Below are 15,519 nucleotides of genomic sequence, written 5' to 3' on the forward strand. Positions count from 1 at the left end.
GAATTAGAGTAACAAAAATAAGGGTAACCACTATACATGGAAAGGAATGAGAAATGAAAAAGTATTTTTATGCCAAGATCAAAACAATAGCAACCAAATATTTTTCATTGTGCCAGAAGAGACTTCTGCTATTTCTCAGACTACAGCATCACTCTGAGTTGACAACTTACAAAAAATAAATTAAAAATTATATTTTGAACAATTATACCAGCAAGCCATCCACTCTTGCAGAAGCTGAAAGCCCATACCTGGCGTACAAAGCTGTTGGAGGTAGTGTCAGAAGATGTACTCCCATCTGAGCCTTTAAATCGGTTCTTTCTTCTTGCCCCTTTACCGTAAGACTGTTTTAAAGGAAAAAAAACAACAAAAAAATACAGATTAGAGAAACAGCATTACAGCATTAGTTTGTGGTGCACAGAAAGCTTCCGGTGTCTCCCAAGCTATCAGGGATTCAGATTATCAGCTTTGTGTCAATCAATAAGCACATATTCAGTAAGTAACTGATGGGATATATATGTGCAAATGCTCACCAGGCTTGGTCAATTGAGCCCTAAATGTTTTGCTGTTGTTGGGCTTTTTTCACATTTGGGTTCAGAAAGACATTTATAGACTCACATAGATGTGGCACTATTTACCTAAGTCACAGTGATTAAAGAGTACAGTTTGTTGTGCAGCTAGTTTAAATAAACAAGGCAGGAAAGGAGGTACTGGAGCAGCCTCCAGTACATCACAGCAATGAGCCAAGTCAGCTGAGGGAACATGAAAGAAGCAAGAAGTGACAAACAACTTGTTGATACAATCTTACAACTCAGAGAGATTTTACAATAATAATTTTTTACTATAAGTTCAAGAAAGTAAAAGCAGTATCACAATAAAAAACGACTATATGTGTAACTGGGAAAGGGGTAATATGCTAGTAAAAAGCAAGGCATCTTTTATCTACTTTTATCTACTAGGAATTTAAAGAGACGTGTGGAGAAAGCTATGGCTGGCTAAAACAAAACTTTAAAACTATTGTTTAGAAATACAGAAAATCATGGTTTAGAAACAAAGCAAATGCATCCATGTGTCCACAAAAAGTCATTTGTTTTGGGCATTAAACATGGGTCATCAATAAATATTTTTTCATTAAATTACAAGGGAAAAAAAAAAGACATAGTTCAAAACTATGTAATTCGCAACCACTTATTTCTGTGCGAGTGCAAACTGTGTAGACTGTAAACTCTGCCATGGCACCACCTCTGGGCTGTGCAACCTTCAGAGCTTTGAGCCTGAGCTTACTGGTTCTCATGGTGGGGAAGAGTGGGCTCCAGTGCAGGCTGAAACACTTAAAATCTCATACTGGCAGATTTTTAATATCGTATCTTCAAAATGTGAATGCTGTTCTTAGCAGTAACACATGTGGTAAGTGTGATTAAATATTTTGCAGTTTAAGACTATCGGAGGAGGACTACAGATAGCCATTACTAACTTCAGATCATTTGACAAATCCAGGTAACTTGCCCCCACCAGATGCAAGAGAAAAATCTCAAACTGTGTTGATCAATCAACTGTGTTGATTCTGGGTGAGTTTGGAGCACCAGATGAAATCTAATGCATCAATCTTTTAGGAAGGATGACTCAAGGAACAGCAGTTCTGTCAGCCAGACACTCACTCTCAGCAAAAACAGTATCTGCTATCTCACTAACCTAACAGTGAACTACAACAAAAGCAATGTTGTATCCCCCAAAAAACAGATTCATGGGAAAGACATTTTGCCAAGCTCATATGATTTTATAAAACTGCAAAACAGCCATGTAAGAAATTTCTGAAAGGTACCCAAATTGATTCTATGCATGCTGGTTAGGGTTGAACTATACAAAAATCAGCATGTTGAAGATTATGGGGGTGAAAATAGGACTTTCTGATGAGTCTACAACTGTAACCCAGCAGGTCTCAAAATATAAAATTAAATTTCAATCAGGAATAGTTTTACATGGTTGCATTTCTAAAAGGAATCTTTTATAACTGAAGAACTTGCTGGTAATAAAAAGGTCTTTCTAGATCAAAAAGAGTAATTAGTAGATTGGAACCACTGTTACAGGCAAATTATTAAAAATATTTTCCAGTTATAATAGACAGTCCTACCAGAACCATTTTTTCCACCTAGTATAACACAATTAATATAATATTCCACCTAATATAATATCAAAGTACCTAAAATACATAAAAAGTATCTCTGACAGCAGTATTCTTCAAATATAACAACATCTTTAAATCAAAATTTACCTGTTCTGAATGGTTCCCATTGAGTTAATTGCCTAGGTTTACACACAAATATTCTGAATTCCTTTCCTACAAGTTTTGTGGAAGAATATAGAAATACACTTATGAAAAACTAAACAATTTCTAACATTCACAAAGGAGCTCAAGAATATAAAGCACCTACATGAAGACGACACTATCTAGGCAATTTCATTTACAGTGTACAGTACACTATAATATTGTGTAATTCCCAAGGAGATAATTAAAAACATGTACAAATATTCTTTCTCATAGTCACACATTTTGAATTTGTCTCCAGTTTCTACAATATTTATTTTATTTAAAGTATCATGGTGCTCAGTTTGCTAACACGAAAAAATTATGAGAGGCAAAAGAGGGACTGATTCTAGAGTGATGAAGATAAAACAAATAAGAGCAGAAAAAGAAAAAGAATATGTTACAAGAACAGAGAAGCCTGCCTTATGTCTGTGTTGCAATGACTAAAAGCATTTATTTCCGGCAACATCACAGCAAATGCAGCTCAGGCTAAAACTCACCTTGATTTTTCAGTTTGAGGAGTTTTTTCTTGTGCACAGCAACATGCATATTTTTGTTCTACTGTTCTGTAAGTGAAAAATCTTCAGATGCATGAGCCACACACTAACTTTAAACACAAAAAACCTGTTGACATGATGGCAGGCTGTGGCTGCAGATTTTAGGCAGAGTCAGTTTTACATCTGCCTCTTTGTACAGAGCAGTTTTCAGTCAGAAGAATGGGGGACAACTTTTGTATGTGGGAAAACTGGGATTTGATGACTCTTTACATTATTTTAAAGGATGCTAACTGGGGACTACATTTGTTTTCCACACCGTTCAAGCTTATTCCCACAGTAAGAAATGCCTGAAACTTTCTTCTGAAGATGAGGTTAGCCTTCCATAATCAAAACAATCTTATATATTATTAAAAATTATTAATTATTTCTGCCATGTGGAGGAGCTTGAATACTCATCCTGAGTATTGATCATTATTTTTTGCTTCTTCATGTGTATTTTTTCCAAAAGATCTTAATGTGAGAACAAGGCCTTAGTAAATAAATAAATGAATAAATAAAATACGTAATGATCTCAGTTACTTTCAATTGTCAGGGGGAAAAAAAAAAAAGGGACTATTTTTGCCCAATACATTACTGTGATTTTCATGTTAAAATACATTCCCTTATCTGTGTTCTGTGCAGCATTTGGCTGCAATTAGGCAGCTAAAAATAAAGGGCTGAATCACGACACGAGGACATTGGCCAGTAAAAGCAGCAACACAGGGCAGTCATTGGTAACCTGTGTGGCAGCTGCACCTAACAGAACAACCACTGGAGCCCAAACACCTCAGCAGCCCAGCCTGCAGGGCCCAGGGGTGGCAGCCTCAAACCCAGCAGGGCAGGGCTGGCACACCACCATCTGTCCCAGCTGATCTGCTTACAACTGACTCCAGCCCTGCGACCAAGCCTGGTCATAAAAACAGTTTGCTGACAGTAACATTCTTACTGGGTTTTAGCAGAGCATCTTACTCAAACATAAAGTTATGTATACATGTGTTTACAAGTTCAAAAGTGTAGATTCATTTATTAGTCAGAGGTGTGAAATTCCTTTAAAATTGGCTGAGTTTTCAAAGAGGAGAAATAAAACACACACATTTATGTTCTGAAGCTTCATAAAATACCAGAAAAACAACGTGAAACCTTACCAAAAATACTAAAACCGAACCAAAGTAGTTTTGTAAAAACCATTTCATCAATCAAGACTTAACAAAGCAAAGAAAGACTCTGCTTTCCAACTCTGATTAGAAACTCTGATTGTGCAACTGTTATTCAACCCATGTCACCAAGTGAAATATGGGAATCATATGAAGTACTAAAGGCATACACTGCAGTTTCCTGATAATTAACAGTTTTATGTATAAGTACTTGTTATTGTAAACAGATGAGATCAATGCTGCTCAGTGAAACCCTTTAATTTTAATGAGGTTCTGTCTCAACACATAAAATACATAACATTTAATCCTGTAGCACACATGACAAGCAGAAGGCATCGTTTATGCCTGTAGGCAAAATACTATCATCTGCAAGAGGAAATGTAAAACATTTAAAATTACCAACTATCTACAACCAGGGTCCTCAGTGGGAGTCTTAAAATGCCCTTCACCAGTAACCACTCTAATGGCATTTCATAGCAAAGCAGTGGTGAGGACTATACAAAGGATGAGTCTGAACCTCAGCTATTTATCATAGGGAAAACAGCACCAGCCATTAAGGCTGATGGCAGGTGGCAGAGGTAAACCCTTAAAAACTGGTCTCATGAAGGAAGAGTACAGATTATTTAGGCAGTAGAATCACTGAGACCAAGTCAGGTGCTTAAACAAAGATGGAAGAAATAAATTGGAGAAAACAAAACCAGAAAACAAAATTTCAGAGCTACACTGAACCTTAAATCATCTCAGATGAACAAGGGACCAATGAAAAAAATCAAAAGAACACCTAAAAAGGTAAAAAGTGACTCCCCTGAAGGATTAGGGAATTGCTAGAAGGTCAGAAATGCAAATATGCACCAAGTATTTTTCCTTCCCATGAAAAAGCTTAAAAAGTATTTAAAGATGCACATGTCCCATACACAGCATGTCAGGACAGTGCAGAATATATGCATCTAGCTCCATCCTTTCCTTAAAAGAACAGCCACTGCCTCTTTGAGCAATTCCTTACACCAAGGAAACAAATGCTCCCATAGGTCAGACCCCCTGGGCCCTTTCTGGCCACTAGCCAGGCTTACCACCACTCAGAAATTAAACCTTCCAGCATCAGCTGCATAGCTGCAACCCCCACACTCTCACTTAACAGAAAAACACATTAATATTTCTGATTTTGTCACCACAAATCATACTAATCTCATAAAGGAGTAGAAGTCAGCTTCCTGACCACACAGCCAAGGGCTGGAAGATGTACACAGACCTTGGTGATGTGTTCCTCACTAATGCACAGCTCCTTTCCATGACAGGAAAGAGGGCAAGGTAGGGTACAGCAATATATCCTGGCTTGCCTCCACCTCAGGAGCAGGGCTTTGAGTCACCCTCTGTGGTCACCATCAGCACAGCCCTGTGACAGCACCCTGCCCTGTGACATACCTTCAGCCTGAGCAGCACAAAACTCAGGTCCCCATAGCAGAAAAGAATCCTCAGCTTAGGTCTCAAAACCTGGATTTCTCCAAACAACTTTTGCAAAGGGACAAAACTCAGGAAAGACAGGACTTGCCCTCAGGAATCCTATCAGATTGAGAATCTCCAATACAGTCATCAAGTTCATGCAAGCTACAGGGATAGCCTGCAAAGTCCATTTCACAGTCATTTTATAAAATCCTACACTACACCAAAACAAAAATCCTTACAAACAAACAAACAAACAAAACCCCCAAACCTCCACAAATAATTCACTTCTCAAAATTTGCAAATACAATACAAAAATAAGTATTTGACAGATGCTTCTTCTTCATCATTAAACTAATTTCTGCTGAGCAATCTGCAATGGTTAAATCTTAGATGCTCTTTTCTGCTGGCCTGTGATAAAGCCTTGCCAACACTGCATCTAGAAACAGCCCTGTTCTTGCCAGTTCCTACACTTGTGAGCCATCTCCCAGGGCTCTCACTTTGGCCTCAGACCAGGTCATCTGGCAGTTTCCACCTGCCAGACAAGAAGCTGGGAACTTGGCTGGCTCTCCTCATCCCCAGTGGCTTGGAAACCCACCTCAGTGCAAACCTGCTGCACATATACTTGTAATACCAGAGATGAAGATGTGAGCTCCCTCCTCAGCAAAACAGGAGCACACAGCAGCAGAAGGTGCGGATGCCCAAACCCCACTGGGCCTCCTGCAGCCTTTTAGAACTGGCAACTACAGCTGGAGGCCACGTGCCTGTGCCTCCCCACCTGCTCTCCCAGGGTTTCTGCATTTCACTTGCACAAGCAAACAGAAAGAGATCTGACTCTGTGACAGAAGGATGCCTGCAGGGACCCACAGCCAGCTGTGAGACAGTTTCCCTCTGCTAAGGGTTTGCTACCCTGAGGACAGAGACCAAGACAACCCCTTGGAGGGGGGGGAAGGCAATTTTGGTTCCTTGATTTTTAAACTCTTCTATTGCAGCACTGTAAAGACCTGAGTAAAAATACCAGAAGAAAAGTAACTGAGACTCCAGAGAAGCCAGCCTTGTAATAGCACAGAAACTTTCCATCCGTAGAGGCAAAACACGACAAAACCAGAGATTGCCTCGAGAAGATAAATAAGTTAGAACTGAAACTGCTGAACTGTTTCAGAGTGAATTTACACTCTAGGATAATGTAAAGAACAACTATTACGTCCCATTTAGCTGATAATGTGTAATACCCAAATGGAAAATATCTCTGGAAGAGATGAGTATGCAAAATCACCTTTTATTGCTTGAGTACAGGATAATGCAAAAAAAACCCAAAGAACAGAGAATTATCAGAAAAGTAATAGCTGAAACCTGAAGGGCTTTCTGCAGTGAAGGACTATTAAAATTTATTTTTGTCAGTAAGGAATACAACACCGAAAGGAGATTGCCACTTCAGGACAGAAAACACTACCTCTTGCTGAGGGCCATGAGGAAGTCCAAGGAATGGAATTGGATTTTATCTCTTCTTCCTTTGTTTGTATATCCTCCACTGAATTGCTGCCACATTGGATCTGGCTTCTAGGGATGCTGCCAGAAGAGAGTAAAACCTTCCACACCTCTATAACAAATGGGTATCGTTATTATTTAAGTAAGCAAAGGGATATCAATTTCGTTTGTTTAGGGCTTACAAAGTATTCTTGCAAGAATTCTTGCAAGTACTGGGAAACACACGGCTGCAAAATGTTTGTTTGAGGAACAGGTAAACACGGTATGAACTGGGATAAATCAACTCAGCTGAAAGCAGCAGAGGGCAGTGTGATTAATCTGCTGAGAATAAATCTCTGGATATTATTCCATTCCTCATTACCACAATGGCAGTGAAGGGACAGTGCTATACAACTGAGAAGGTAGCTGGAGATTCAGGAAGGACAACAGCCAGGGAAAGGGACTGTAACTAAGCTGATTTTCTGGAGTCACCACAGGCACATCACTCTAAAATTCACCTTAACATCAATCACAGTTGATACAGAAGGAAAACTGAACAAGCCTGTCCCCTGGACTCATGCATTCAGTTTACCTTCTGCAATGCAACCTGAAAAACAAGCCAAGCACTCCAGGGATGATGAAACCTTTAGACTTGGAAGGCAGAAGCATTTAGCAGTACCATGTAGTGGAGGAAATTTAAATGCAGGTGAAGGAACTGAAGAAAACAATCGAGAAGAGAATTGTTTTCACATAAAATGTGTCAGGTTGTTAGGACGTGCACTGACAGATGATGCATAAGCAGGCAAAAAAAGAACAGGAGGAAAATAATAATGAGGAATAGGGAAGAATTCATCCAGTGTAAGATTCATCCCTCCACAAGGTAGTCTGTAGTTGCTCGATAGAAGGTTTCATTATGTTTTCTTTGAAATGTCTTTGTGTAATTTACTCATCTGATTTGCTAAGACTGTCCCTAACACACAGCACAGGAAGCTGTCTGATGAGAAAACAGCAACAGAAATTGAATCTAATGATTTTTGAGGACTGAGAGACTTTGAAGAAGGATCATAAGAAAATTACATGGGAGCAAGGGGAAAAAAGAAGAGAGGCTAAGAGTTACCATGAAAGGCATTAATGTGCTATGTTATATTATAAACAAATCATAATAGTACCTGGGTTAATTAAATTATTAAAATGAATATTCTACTAATTCAGATTCCTAAAAAAAAAAGGGTTTTTTTAAATAAAGAAGTAGAGAGAAGACTGGGGTTGATTTAAAAAAAAATACACCAAAAAACTGATCACCAAACGCTGATACATTTGAACAGTTGGCTTCTTTTCTTTCAGAAAACCTAATGCTGATTTCATCACCAAAGGGCCACACCTAAAACCACCACTTTGCACTGACATGCACCTGGACATTGTGAATAAGTCCACAGTGTATCTGTCAGCATGCAGACTTGTCTGGATAAAACTGGACATCCAAAGCTCTACTGCAACTCCATCTAAGACCAAGATCCATCTGAGACTAAGATCACATTGAACTATAACTAGAACTATATTTTTACAGTCATATGGACCTCAAAGCCACAGAATTTTCAGTAATACAGAAAAAAACCACCAATATCTTGTCCCAGTTGCAAAGAACTTCCCTGGAAAAATACAATATAACTGTCATGATCAACACTCAAAGAGAATTTTTTTTGTTTGCAGATCTTGTTAGGAAAATGCATTATGAAAATAAGAAATAGATTTTACACAGACGTTATCTAGGAATGTTTCACATATTTAACTGCCTTTTAAGTGAACTATTTCTAGAGTGTTAACTATCTTTCACTCCTCTGCCCCATGGTGACAAGTTTGGCCAAAATGGATGGACAGGCACTAACCAAAATATTGACCATGATGTTAAGATAGTTTAAAAGAAATCTCAGCTTTGCAAAAGTAAAATTCTTGGACAAGAGAATTGTTGTGACTTGGTACAACTCTACGAAGGCTCTTCAGTAATATTTCCTTTAGATCCTAATTCCCAGAAGAAGCACTTCAGAGTGAGCACTTTTAGGAGTGACATCACACCATAAGCTCACATATTGGTTTGGGCTTTTTTTTTCCTGACAGATTATTTGGCAGAAATGTTTCTAGGATTGATATTCAACTACTTTAGAGAAAAAGACAGACTGAAGTACCTGTAGGCAAACTACTTGATGATTCCCATGTCTTCATTAAGCCTCTCCTTCTCACTGGGAGTGTGTTCTAAAGCAGCATAATTTTACAATATTGGGCTTTTTTAAATGTTTATGGAACAGAAATTAAAATCAAAATAATTGTCTCTAAATGCAGTGCTTGCTAATGAATTAACCTGCAGTATTATTCAGACAATGGGCTCCTTTGTTTCCATAACCTTATTTCCTCTCTACCAAGGCTTATGTATGACTAAAACAAGTATATAGAGAAGATGATTCTTGTTCTGCCTAATGACTTTGATTCCAAAAACTGAAAAACAACCCAGAACCAAAAAGGTACATTATCACTGTCTTAAAAAGTGAATCTTTTTGGCTGTGAATGTTCAGAAACCTGTTTTATGAAACAGAACATAAATGCATTACCTGAAACATAAATAATGTGGGTGTTAGCAAACTATTCTTCCTCTCTAAACAGAGGTTCTTTAACCCTAGTAAAAAGGAGGGTTGAGAAATCAATTTTATGATCAGTATTTGACATTTGTCCACAGCAGAGAGGTACCATATGATTTGACAGTTGCTGAATCTATGCTTAGGGCTGAAAAGATGTAAAAAGGGGAGGATTTGTAGGTCAGAAATTAGCTCCATTGCCACTGTTTCTGGAGAAGCTGGCAAAGCATATGGCCTTACTGAAACGTCTGTTCTGTGCTTGGAGGCTACTGACATCCAAAGAGACACTTTCTCTTTTTTAGTTTAACCTAATCTCTGCTTCAGTGTATGGATTTTGCTCTGCTGTCACCGGGCCTGAGTTAGTAATGATCAATCACCAAGACTGTTGACAGACTGACAGCATTTTTCTCTGTCAATCAAGCACTTCTGGGATGGAGCTGGTCTACCTTCTCAAACAAAGCATCAGAGACAGCTTTGGCAGCAACAGTAAAAACTGCACCCCAAAAGGAAAAAAACCTCTGTCCTAACAAGATCATGCACGTTTGTAATCTGAAATGCACACAATCAGATTTTACCACCCTTTTACTGGGTTCAAAAACAGCACTCTGAAGTCTTTGTAGCCAACTACTGCAAACTTGAAGATCCTAAGCAACATTCATACATCAAACAGAATCAACCTTTCAAAATATGAAGTCTTTTCTAAGTATGCCTTAGCCTGCCTTCTTCTCATCACCCATCCACCCGAACACTTCACATGAACTGAGTTCTCAAAATTTCTGAGATGACTGTACAACCACCTTCTGCATGAAAATCGAGCAGCTTAAATCTGCAGCATGTTCAACACCTTCAGCCTCCCCAAAATTCCTGCTGAACAACTGGCGTGAGTCGCCTTCCCTCACCTACAGACTGTCACCAGCCCCTGGAACAGACGAGGGAGCTTTCAGCCGGGCGTGGGAAGCATCAGGTACGATACAACAGGTTACTGGAGCAGGGAAAAATAGCCGTACCCTGCGAGTAATACATGTGCGGCAGATCAGCTTAATAGCAACGTATTCTTACATATTCATCCTCCAAATAATCGCAAGGTTCTTTTGACTCACGATGCTTCTACGGCACAGAGCATCCCATCTATGTTAATTAAATGGCATTTGAGGGTGGGGGCGAAGACAGGGGGGTTTCGGGCGTCTTAGGGGAGCTGTCGAACTTTTCAGACGGCGGCGGCCAAAGTTGAAGGACGGGCAGCTCCGGGGCCCCGCCGCGCTGCCCCGCGCCCCCGCCCCGCCGCCGCCGCAGCCCCGGCCGAGCCCGCGGTACCTGCGCTGCCGCCGCCGCCGCGGGCAGGGGGTTGTCCAGCAGCTCCATCTGCACCTCCTGCGCCGGGCTGGGAGGCGATTTCGACATGTCGCTCTGGACCATTGGCGAGGGGAGCGGGTGGCTGGGCGCCGAGCCTCTCGGCGGGACAGAGCCGTGCTAAGCCGAGCCGAGCCGAGCCGAGCCGAGCCGAGCCGAGCCGAGGCGGCGGGCGCCGCTCAGCGCCCGGCCATGCCGAGGAGCGGGCGGGCGGCCCTGCCCTACCCAGCCCGGCTCCGCTCTGTTCTGTTCTGCTCTGCTCCGCTCCGCTCCGCTCCGCCCTGCCCTGCCCTGCCCTGCCCTGCCTGCTGCCGGCGGGGAGCGCTCGGCGCCGGGGACGGGGCAGCGCCGGCGGCGGGCGCGGGGGAGGGCAGGGGGCGGTGCGTGGGGAAGAGGGAAAGTGACAGCGAGCATCTCCCTCCGGCAGCGCCGGGCGGGGGCGGCACCGGCGCCGGGATCCGCGCCGGGATCCGCGCCCAGCGCCATCCGGCCCAGCCCGAACGCGGCCGAGCAGCAAAGTTGGGGCTGTGGGCCGGGGTGCAGGGGGCGGTCAGGCCCTGTGGGCCGGGGTGCAGGGTGCGGTCAGGCCCTGCTTTTCCCCTCAGCCCTGCCGGCTGTCTCGACCCTGGCCGCATGGCATCGCCTGCCTCAGCACGCAGCGGCTGAGACCTGCGGTTTTAGTGAGCAAAACGGCACTTGGACAGAGAAAGTTCCATAGGTCTGTGGTGTTGATAGGGTTTTTGCCTGTGCTTGGAGGTTCCTGTGCACATATCAACAAGGGATGAGTAAGGTGAAGCCCACTGTCGAATTTTGTAAAACCTGTGTCTGCACAATCTCAATCGTGCTATCAGGCACCCCACAGGAGGCGCTTGAAACACCTGTTTGAAACCTGATCCGGCAAAATCACCCTCCACTCCTGAGATGATCTTTCATTTCTTGTGAATGACAGATCATTTTGGACCTGATAGAGACCAAACTCTTTGACCCTGAGAAGCCCAAGATACCTTTCTTTCACTGGATGGGACCTAGCTGTGTCCCATGCAGCGAGGGGGAAACTTAGGTGTTCAGAATCACTTTGTGATGGTTTGTGAAATCTCTTATCAGCTGATTATAAACAGTGAAAACTAAGTCTAGAAACTGACTGGCCTAATGTCATACACTTAAAATCACAACCATTGCTAAAAGTAATAAAAGTCACTTTCAGGAAAAGAAGCCAGCAAACCAAAGCCAGCACAAAAGCCAGGTCAATTTCAAGAAGTACTTTCAAGCTTGGTCCAGATTGCATGGTTGATTTATTTCATTTTTCATAATAGCTAATAAGGTTCCTTCCAGAATCAGCTTGCCCCTATGGATTTTCTTATATGAATAGTGAAAATCTTACAGGAACTGCCTTTTTTTTTTTTTTTTTTTTTTTTTTTTTTTTTTTTTGTGAAGGAATTAGCTATCTCTGCAAGAGAAAGAGCTCTGATGTTTGAAGAACTTTCACTTGTCCAAAAAAATTCTTATTTATTTTTGAAGACAACATTTCAAAATTATTTTCTAGAATTTTAAGGTGTTGTCCATGACAAAACACAACCTTAATTTAAAGTGAAAATTGTGGGGTTTATTGCTTGACTTTCTTTCAAGTAACTCAATACACATGTTCAACAGTCTTGAAATTATAAAGATACTGGAGCCTGGACTGCTTCCAGATGTTCTTCAGGTGGTTATAACCAAAAATATATCTTCTTTTTAGACATTTGGTGTGAAAAATGCATGCTTCACCATCTAGTAGAGGGTTTGAAGTAGTTATTTCTTTGACACAGATTATTTAAATGGAATTACTTTTTGTGACCATCATCGTTATTAAGGAATTTACTGAAAAACCTAAATATAGTATTCATGTTAATGATTGCTGGGTGGCATATTATTATTGAAAGATGGTGTCTTTGAATTTCTGACACCTTTATGGCTTTGGAGCAATTTATCCTTCTGTTTGGAGGCATGCTGTAGGACAGGCGCTTGGCGATCGATCCACCATGATTCAGTCCATCTACTTGGTAGATTTTCAGGCATCTGTCAGGGATTGCCTGTTCTCTCTCACACAGAGAAGGGAGTGGAAGTCACTTAATCAAGTAACAGTGGCCCTTCATATTGCCTTCTGGATTTTCACTTTGTAAAGAGTGTATAAATAAGAGCATTTTTTCAAGTATACCATCCTTCTCTAAGAGTAGTAGTGATCATTTTTGAAACATTACAGTTTCTAAAACCATAAATTGTGAATCTGGATTGAAAGAGTATTTCTACTCTCTTATAAATTAGAGCTTGAATATGTCAATTGAAGTTCATTTTTTGTGTGCTCAGTCACGTCTTTTATGATTAGTTTGTCTTTTTTTTTTCCACTATAAAAATATAATGGTAATTATTTTTCTTGTTTATGTACATCCATATAGGGTCTGTAGAAAGCAAAAACTCAGGAAAGAAGTTTCCCCACATAGACACAAATAACATCTGAATTTTTAGTAAGTTTATTTGGTTTTTCTTTCTGAGGAAAAATATTCTACATAACTGTTCTTTAGCAGCAATTGTCATTCATTGCCTTGATGTAATGAGTGGCTGGAAGATTAGCATAGAAAAATAATTGTATTTTATTCTGTTTCACCCCTTTTGTTCAGCAGTTAATCCAAGTTCTCTAACCTTGAAATGTGCAAATCCTTCAGCTGAGCACATATGCATGCAGTCATCCCTCTGCATGCTGTTTTTGGCCACCTCTGCTCCAGGAGAAGGGTCAATGTGTAAAAACAATGTGCAGAGATTCTAAATTGCTTGCTCTTTCTCAAGGGGAAAAGCAACCTGGTATGCCTAACCCCTTCTCAGCAGAAAACCACACTGCTGGATTTATTTACACTTTTATCTGCAACAAAGAGGTGTTGTGCATGCTTATTTGGATTTTTATAAACATGTAAATGTTAGAAAACCAAAGAAAACACAAGCTGTTTTGTTCATAGGTTTTGTTTTTTTCCTTTAAAAAAACAATCCCAAAAGCTTAAGCTGACAAACAAGATAACCTGATTTGGGTGCCAAAAATAGCTGGGGTTTTTGCACGAGAGTTTAGATGTTCTTTTAAATGAAGGAGAGCTGTATTACTTTGCATATTTAATTGTTCTTTACCACCAGTATAACAATGTGGTGTCAGCACCTTTGTACCCACATATGGCAAGTATATGTTTGGTTTAGCCTATACTTATCACTAAATGGGCAAAAAATAGGCCAAGGAGGGTTGGCTGATATTTGTGCAATTGCAACTAAAATCTAATAACTTAGACCCAAGGGACTTCATTAAAAACGTGCACAAATACAGACCAGTGAGCTTACAATTATTCTTATGAAACTATATAAAATGCTTCTAACTGAGAATATGTTTAAAGCCCTGATATAGAGAATTTCTTTAGGACTTTCAGTTAAAAAGAAATTCTGGCCATCTATTAGTCTGTGCCACCTCCTGTCTAAAATGAATTGTAGCCAGAAATTCAATATTGGGGGGAAAAAAACCAACACTTGATTACCTGGTTTTAATATCTCAAAACAGACATAGTTCATATTTTTTCAGTGATAAAGTGGAAGTTGCCTGTCACAAGTGCAAATTAAAGGGATTCCTCTTATTTTAGTACTTTATCTTTCACACAAGTCTGAACAAAACCACTCCAGACAAGGCTCACTTTTGAATCTGTTATCAGTCTGTATCAGAGTACAACATCACCTGGCTGGATTTAATGAACTGACCCATTCTCCCAGCTCCTGTTTATTATGCTTTATTCTTGGATGGAGGTGCCATGCACCTAAGAAAGCCTTGATTGGTACTGTTACAGTGTGTTCAGGAGAAGACAGGATTGGAAGGAGGAAGGTTTCCACATGATGGAAGATAGGAACAATATATAAACACTGGCAAAAATGCTTTTAATGCACAGAAAGGCTCACAATACTTGAAAAAGCCACAACACCTACTAAGCACATATTTTCAACCCTTTGCAAAACGTGACCAAAAAAGGCACTCTCCCGCTCGCAAGCTGTTCACTTTGCGAGAGCAAATTTGCTGCCGATGGGTTGTATACAAAGTTCATGTTTGATTAAGCACTTCTGCACAAGTTGCTGGTTTCAGTTGATATTTTCTTTGCTTTTTCTTTGCTCTCCTGTCATAACTGAGACTGCATATCTCCTTTTGTATCCCCAGTCCTTACCAACTATGGTGTTCCTATTTATAGTATCATTTTTCTCTTATTAAATACTTGAATCGCAAGAGCACAAAAAGGCTTTATAGCATTCTCACCCACAAATATGCTCAGCCCATGTGAGTTACTGACATGAGAGACAGATTTTAATAGATTGTGTGTGGCCTGTGTCCAAGGACAGCATCCAAACTCTCCACAGCTCCTTAAGGATGGCCTTTCCTCTGCCCTTCATTGAGCCCTGAGCTCACTTTGGGCTTCTCTGCTTTTGGGTAGTTTGTTGGTGTTTTTTTTTCAACCCAACAATCATTTATTTGTGGCACTGAGGCAAAACTTCATTCAGAATAAATTGTGTAAGAGAAGACAGTGACAACCTCTAGTCAGTGCGCGGATTGCAAAGCCACCAACGTGGCTGACAGTTAACTCATGGTTACCAAG

The 15,519-nt window shown here is 40.6% G+C and overlaps 1 protein-coding gene across 5 annotated transcripts in view; it reads right to left on the bottom strand.

The window, feature by feature from the left end:
• Positions 1-11,130, bottom strand: part of CACNB2 (calcium voltage-gated channel auxiliary subunit beta 2) — a 246,214-nt gene extending 235,084 nt beyond the window's left edge. For 2 of the 5 annotated variants that reach the window (XM_036403351.2, XM_036403326.2), the window contains exons 1-2: positions 10,841-11,124; positions 249-341 (exon numbers count right to left, since the gene is read on the bottom strand). In XM_036403351.2, coding sequence (XP_036259244.1) covers positions 249-341; positions 10,841-10,942 — 195 coding nt within the window. In that variant the 5' untranslated portion in view covers positions 10,943-11,124. Of the gene's footprint in view, positions 1-248; positions 342-10,840 lie in introns of all 5 variants that reach the window. The other 3 variants (XM_036403358.2, XM_036403334.2, XM_054517032.1) reach the window with 2 other exon arrangements.
• Between the last annotated feature and the right edge of the window lie 4,389 nt (positions 11,131-15,519).

The sequence above is a fragment of the Molothrus ater genome, chromosome 1 (genome assembly GCF_012460135.2).
Source record: "Molothrus ater isolate BHLD 08-10-18 breed brown headed cowbird chromosome 1, BPBGC_Mater_1.1, whole genome shotgun sequence".
Taxonomy (NCBI): domain Eukaryota; kingdom Metazoa; phylum Chordata; class Aves; order Passeriformes; family Icteridae; genus Molothrus; species Molothrus ater.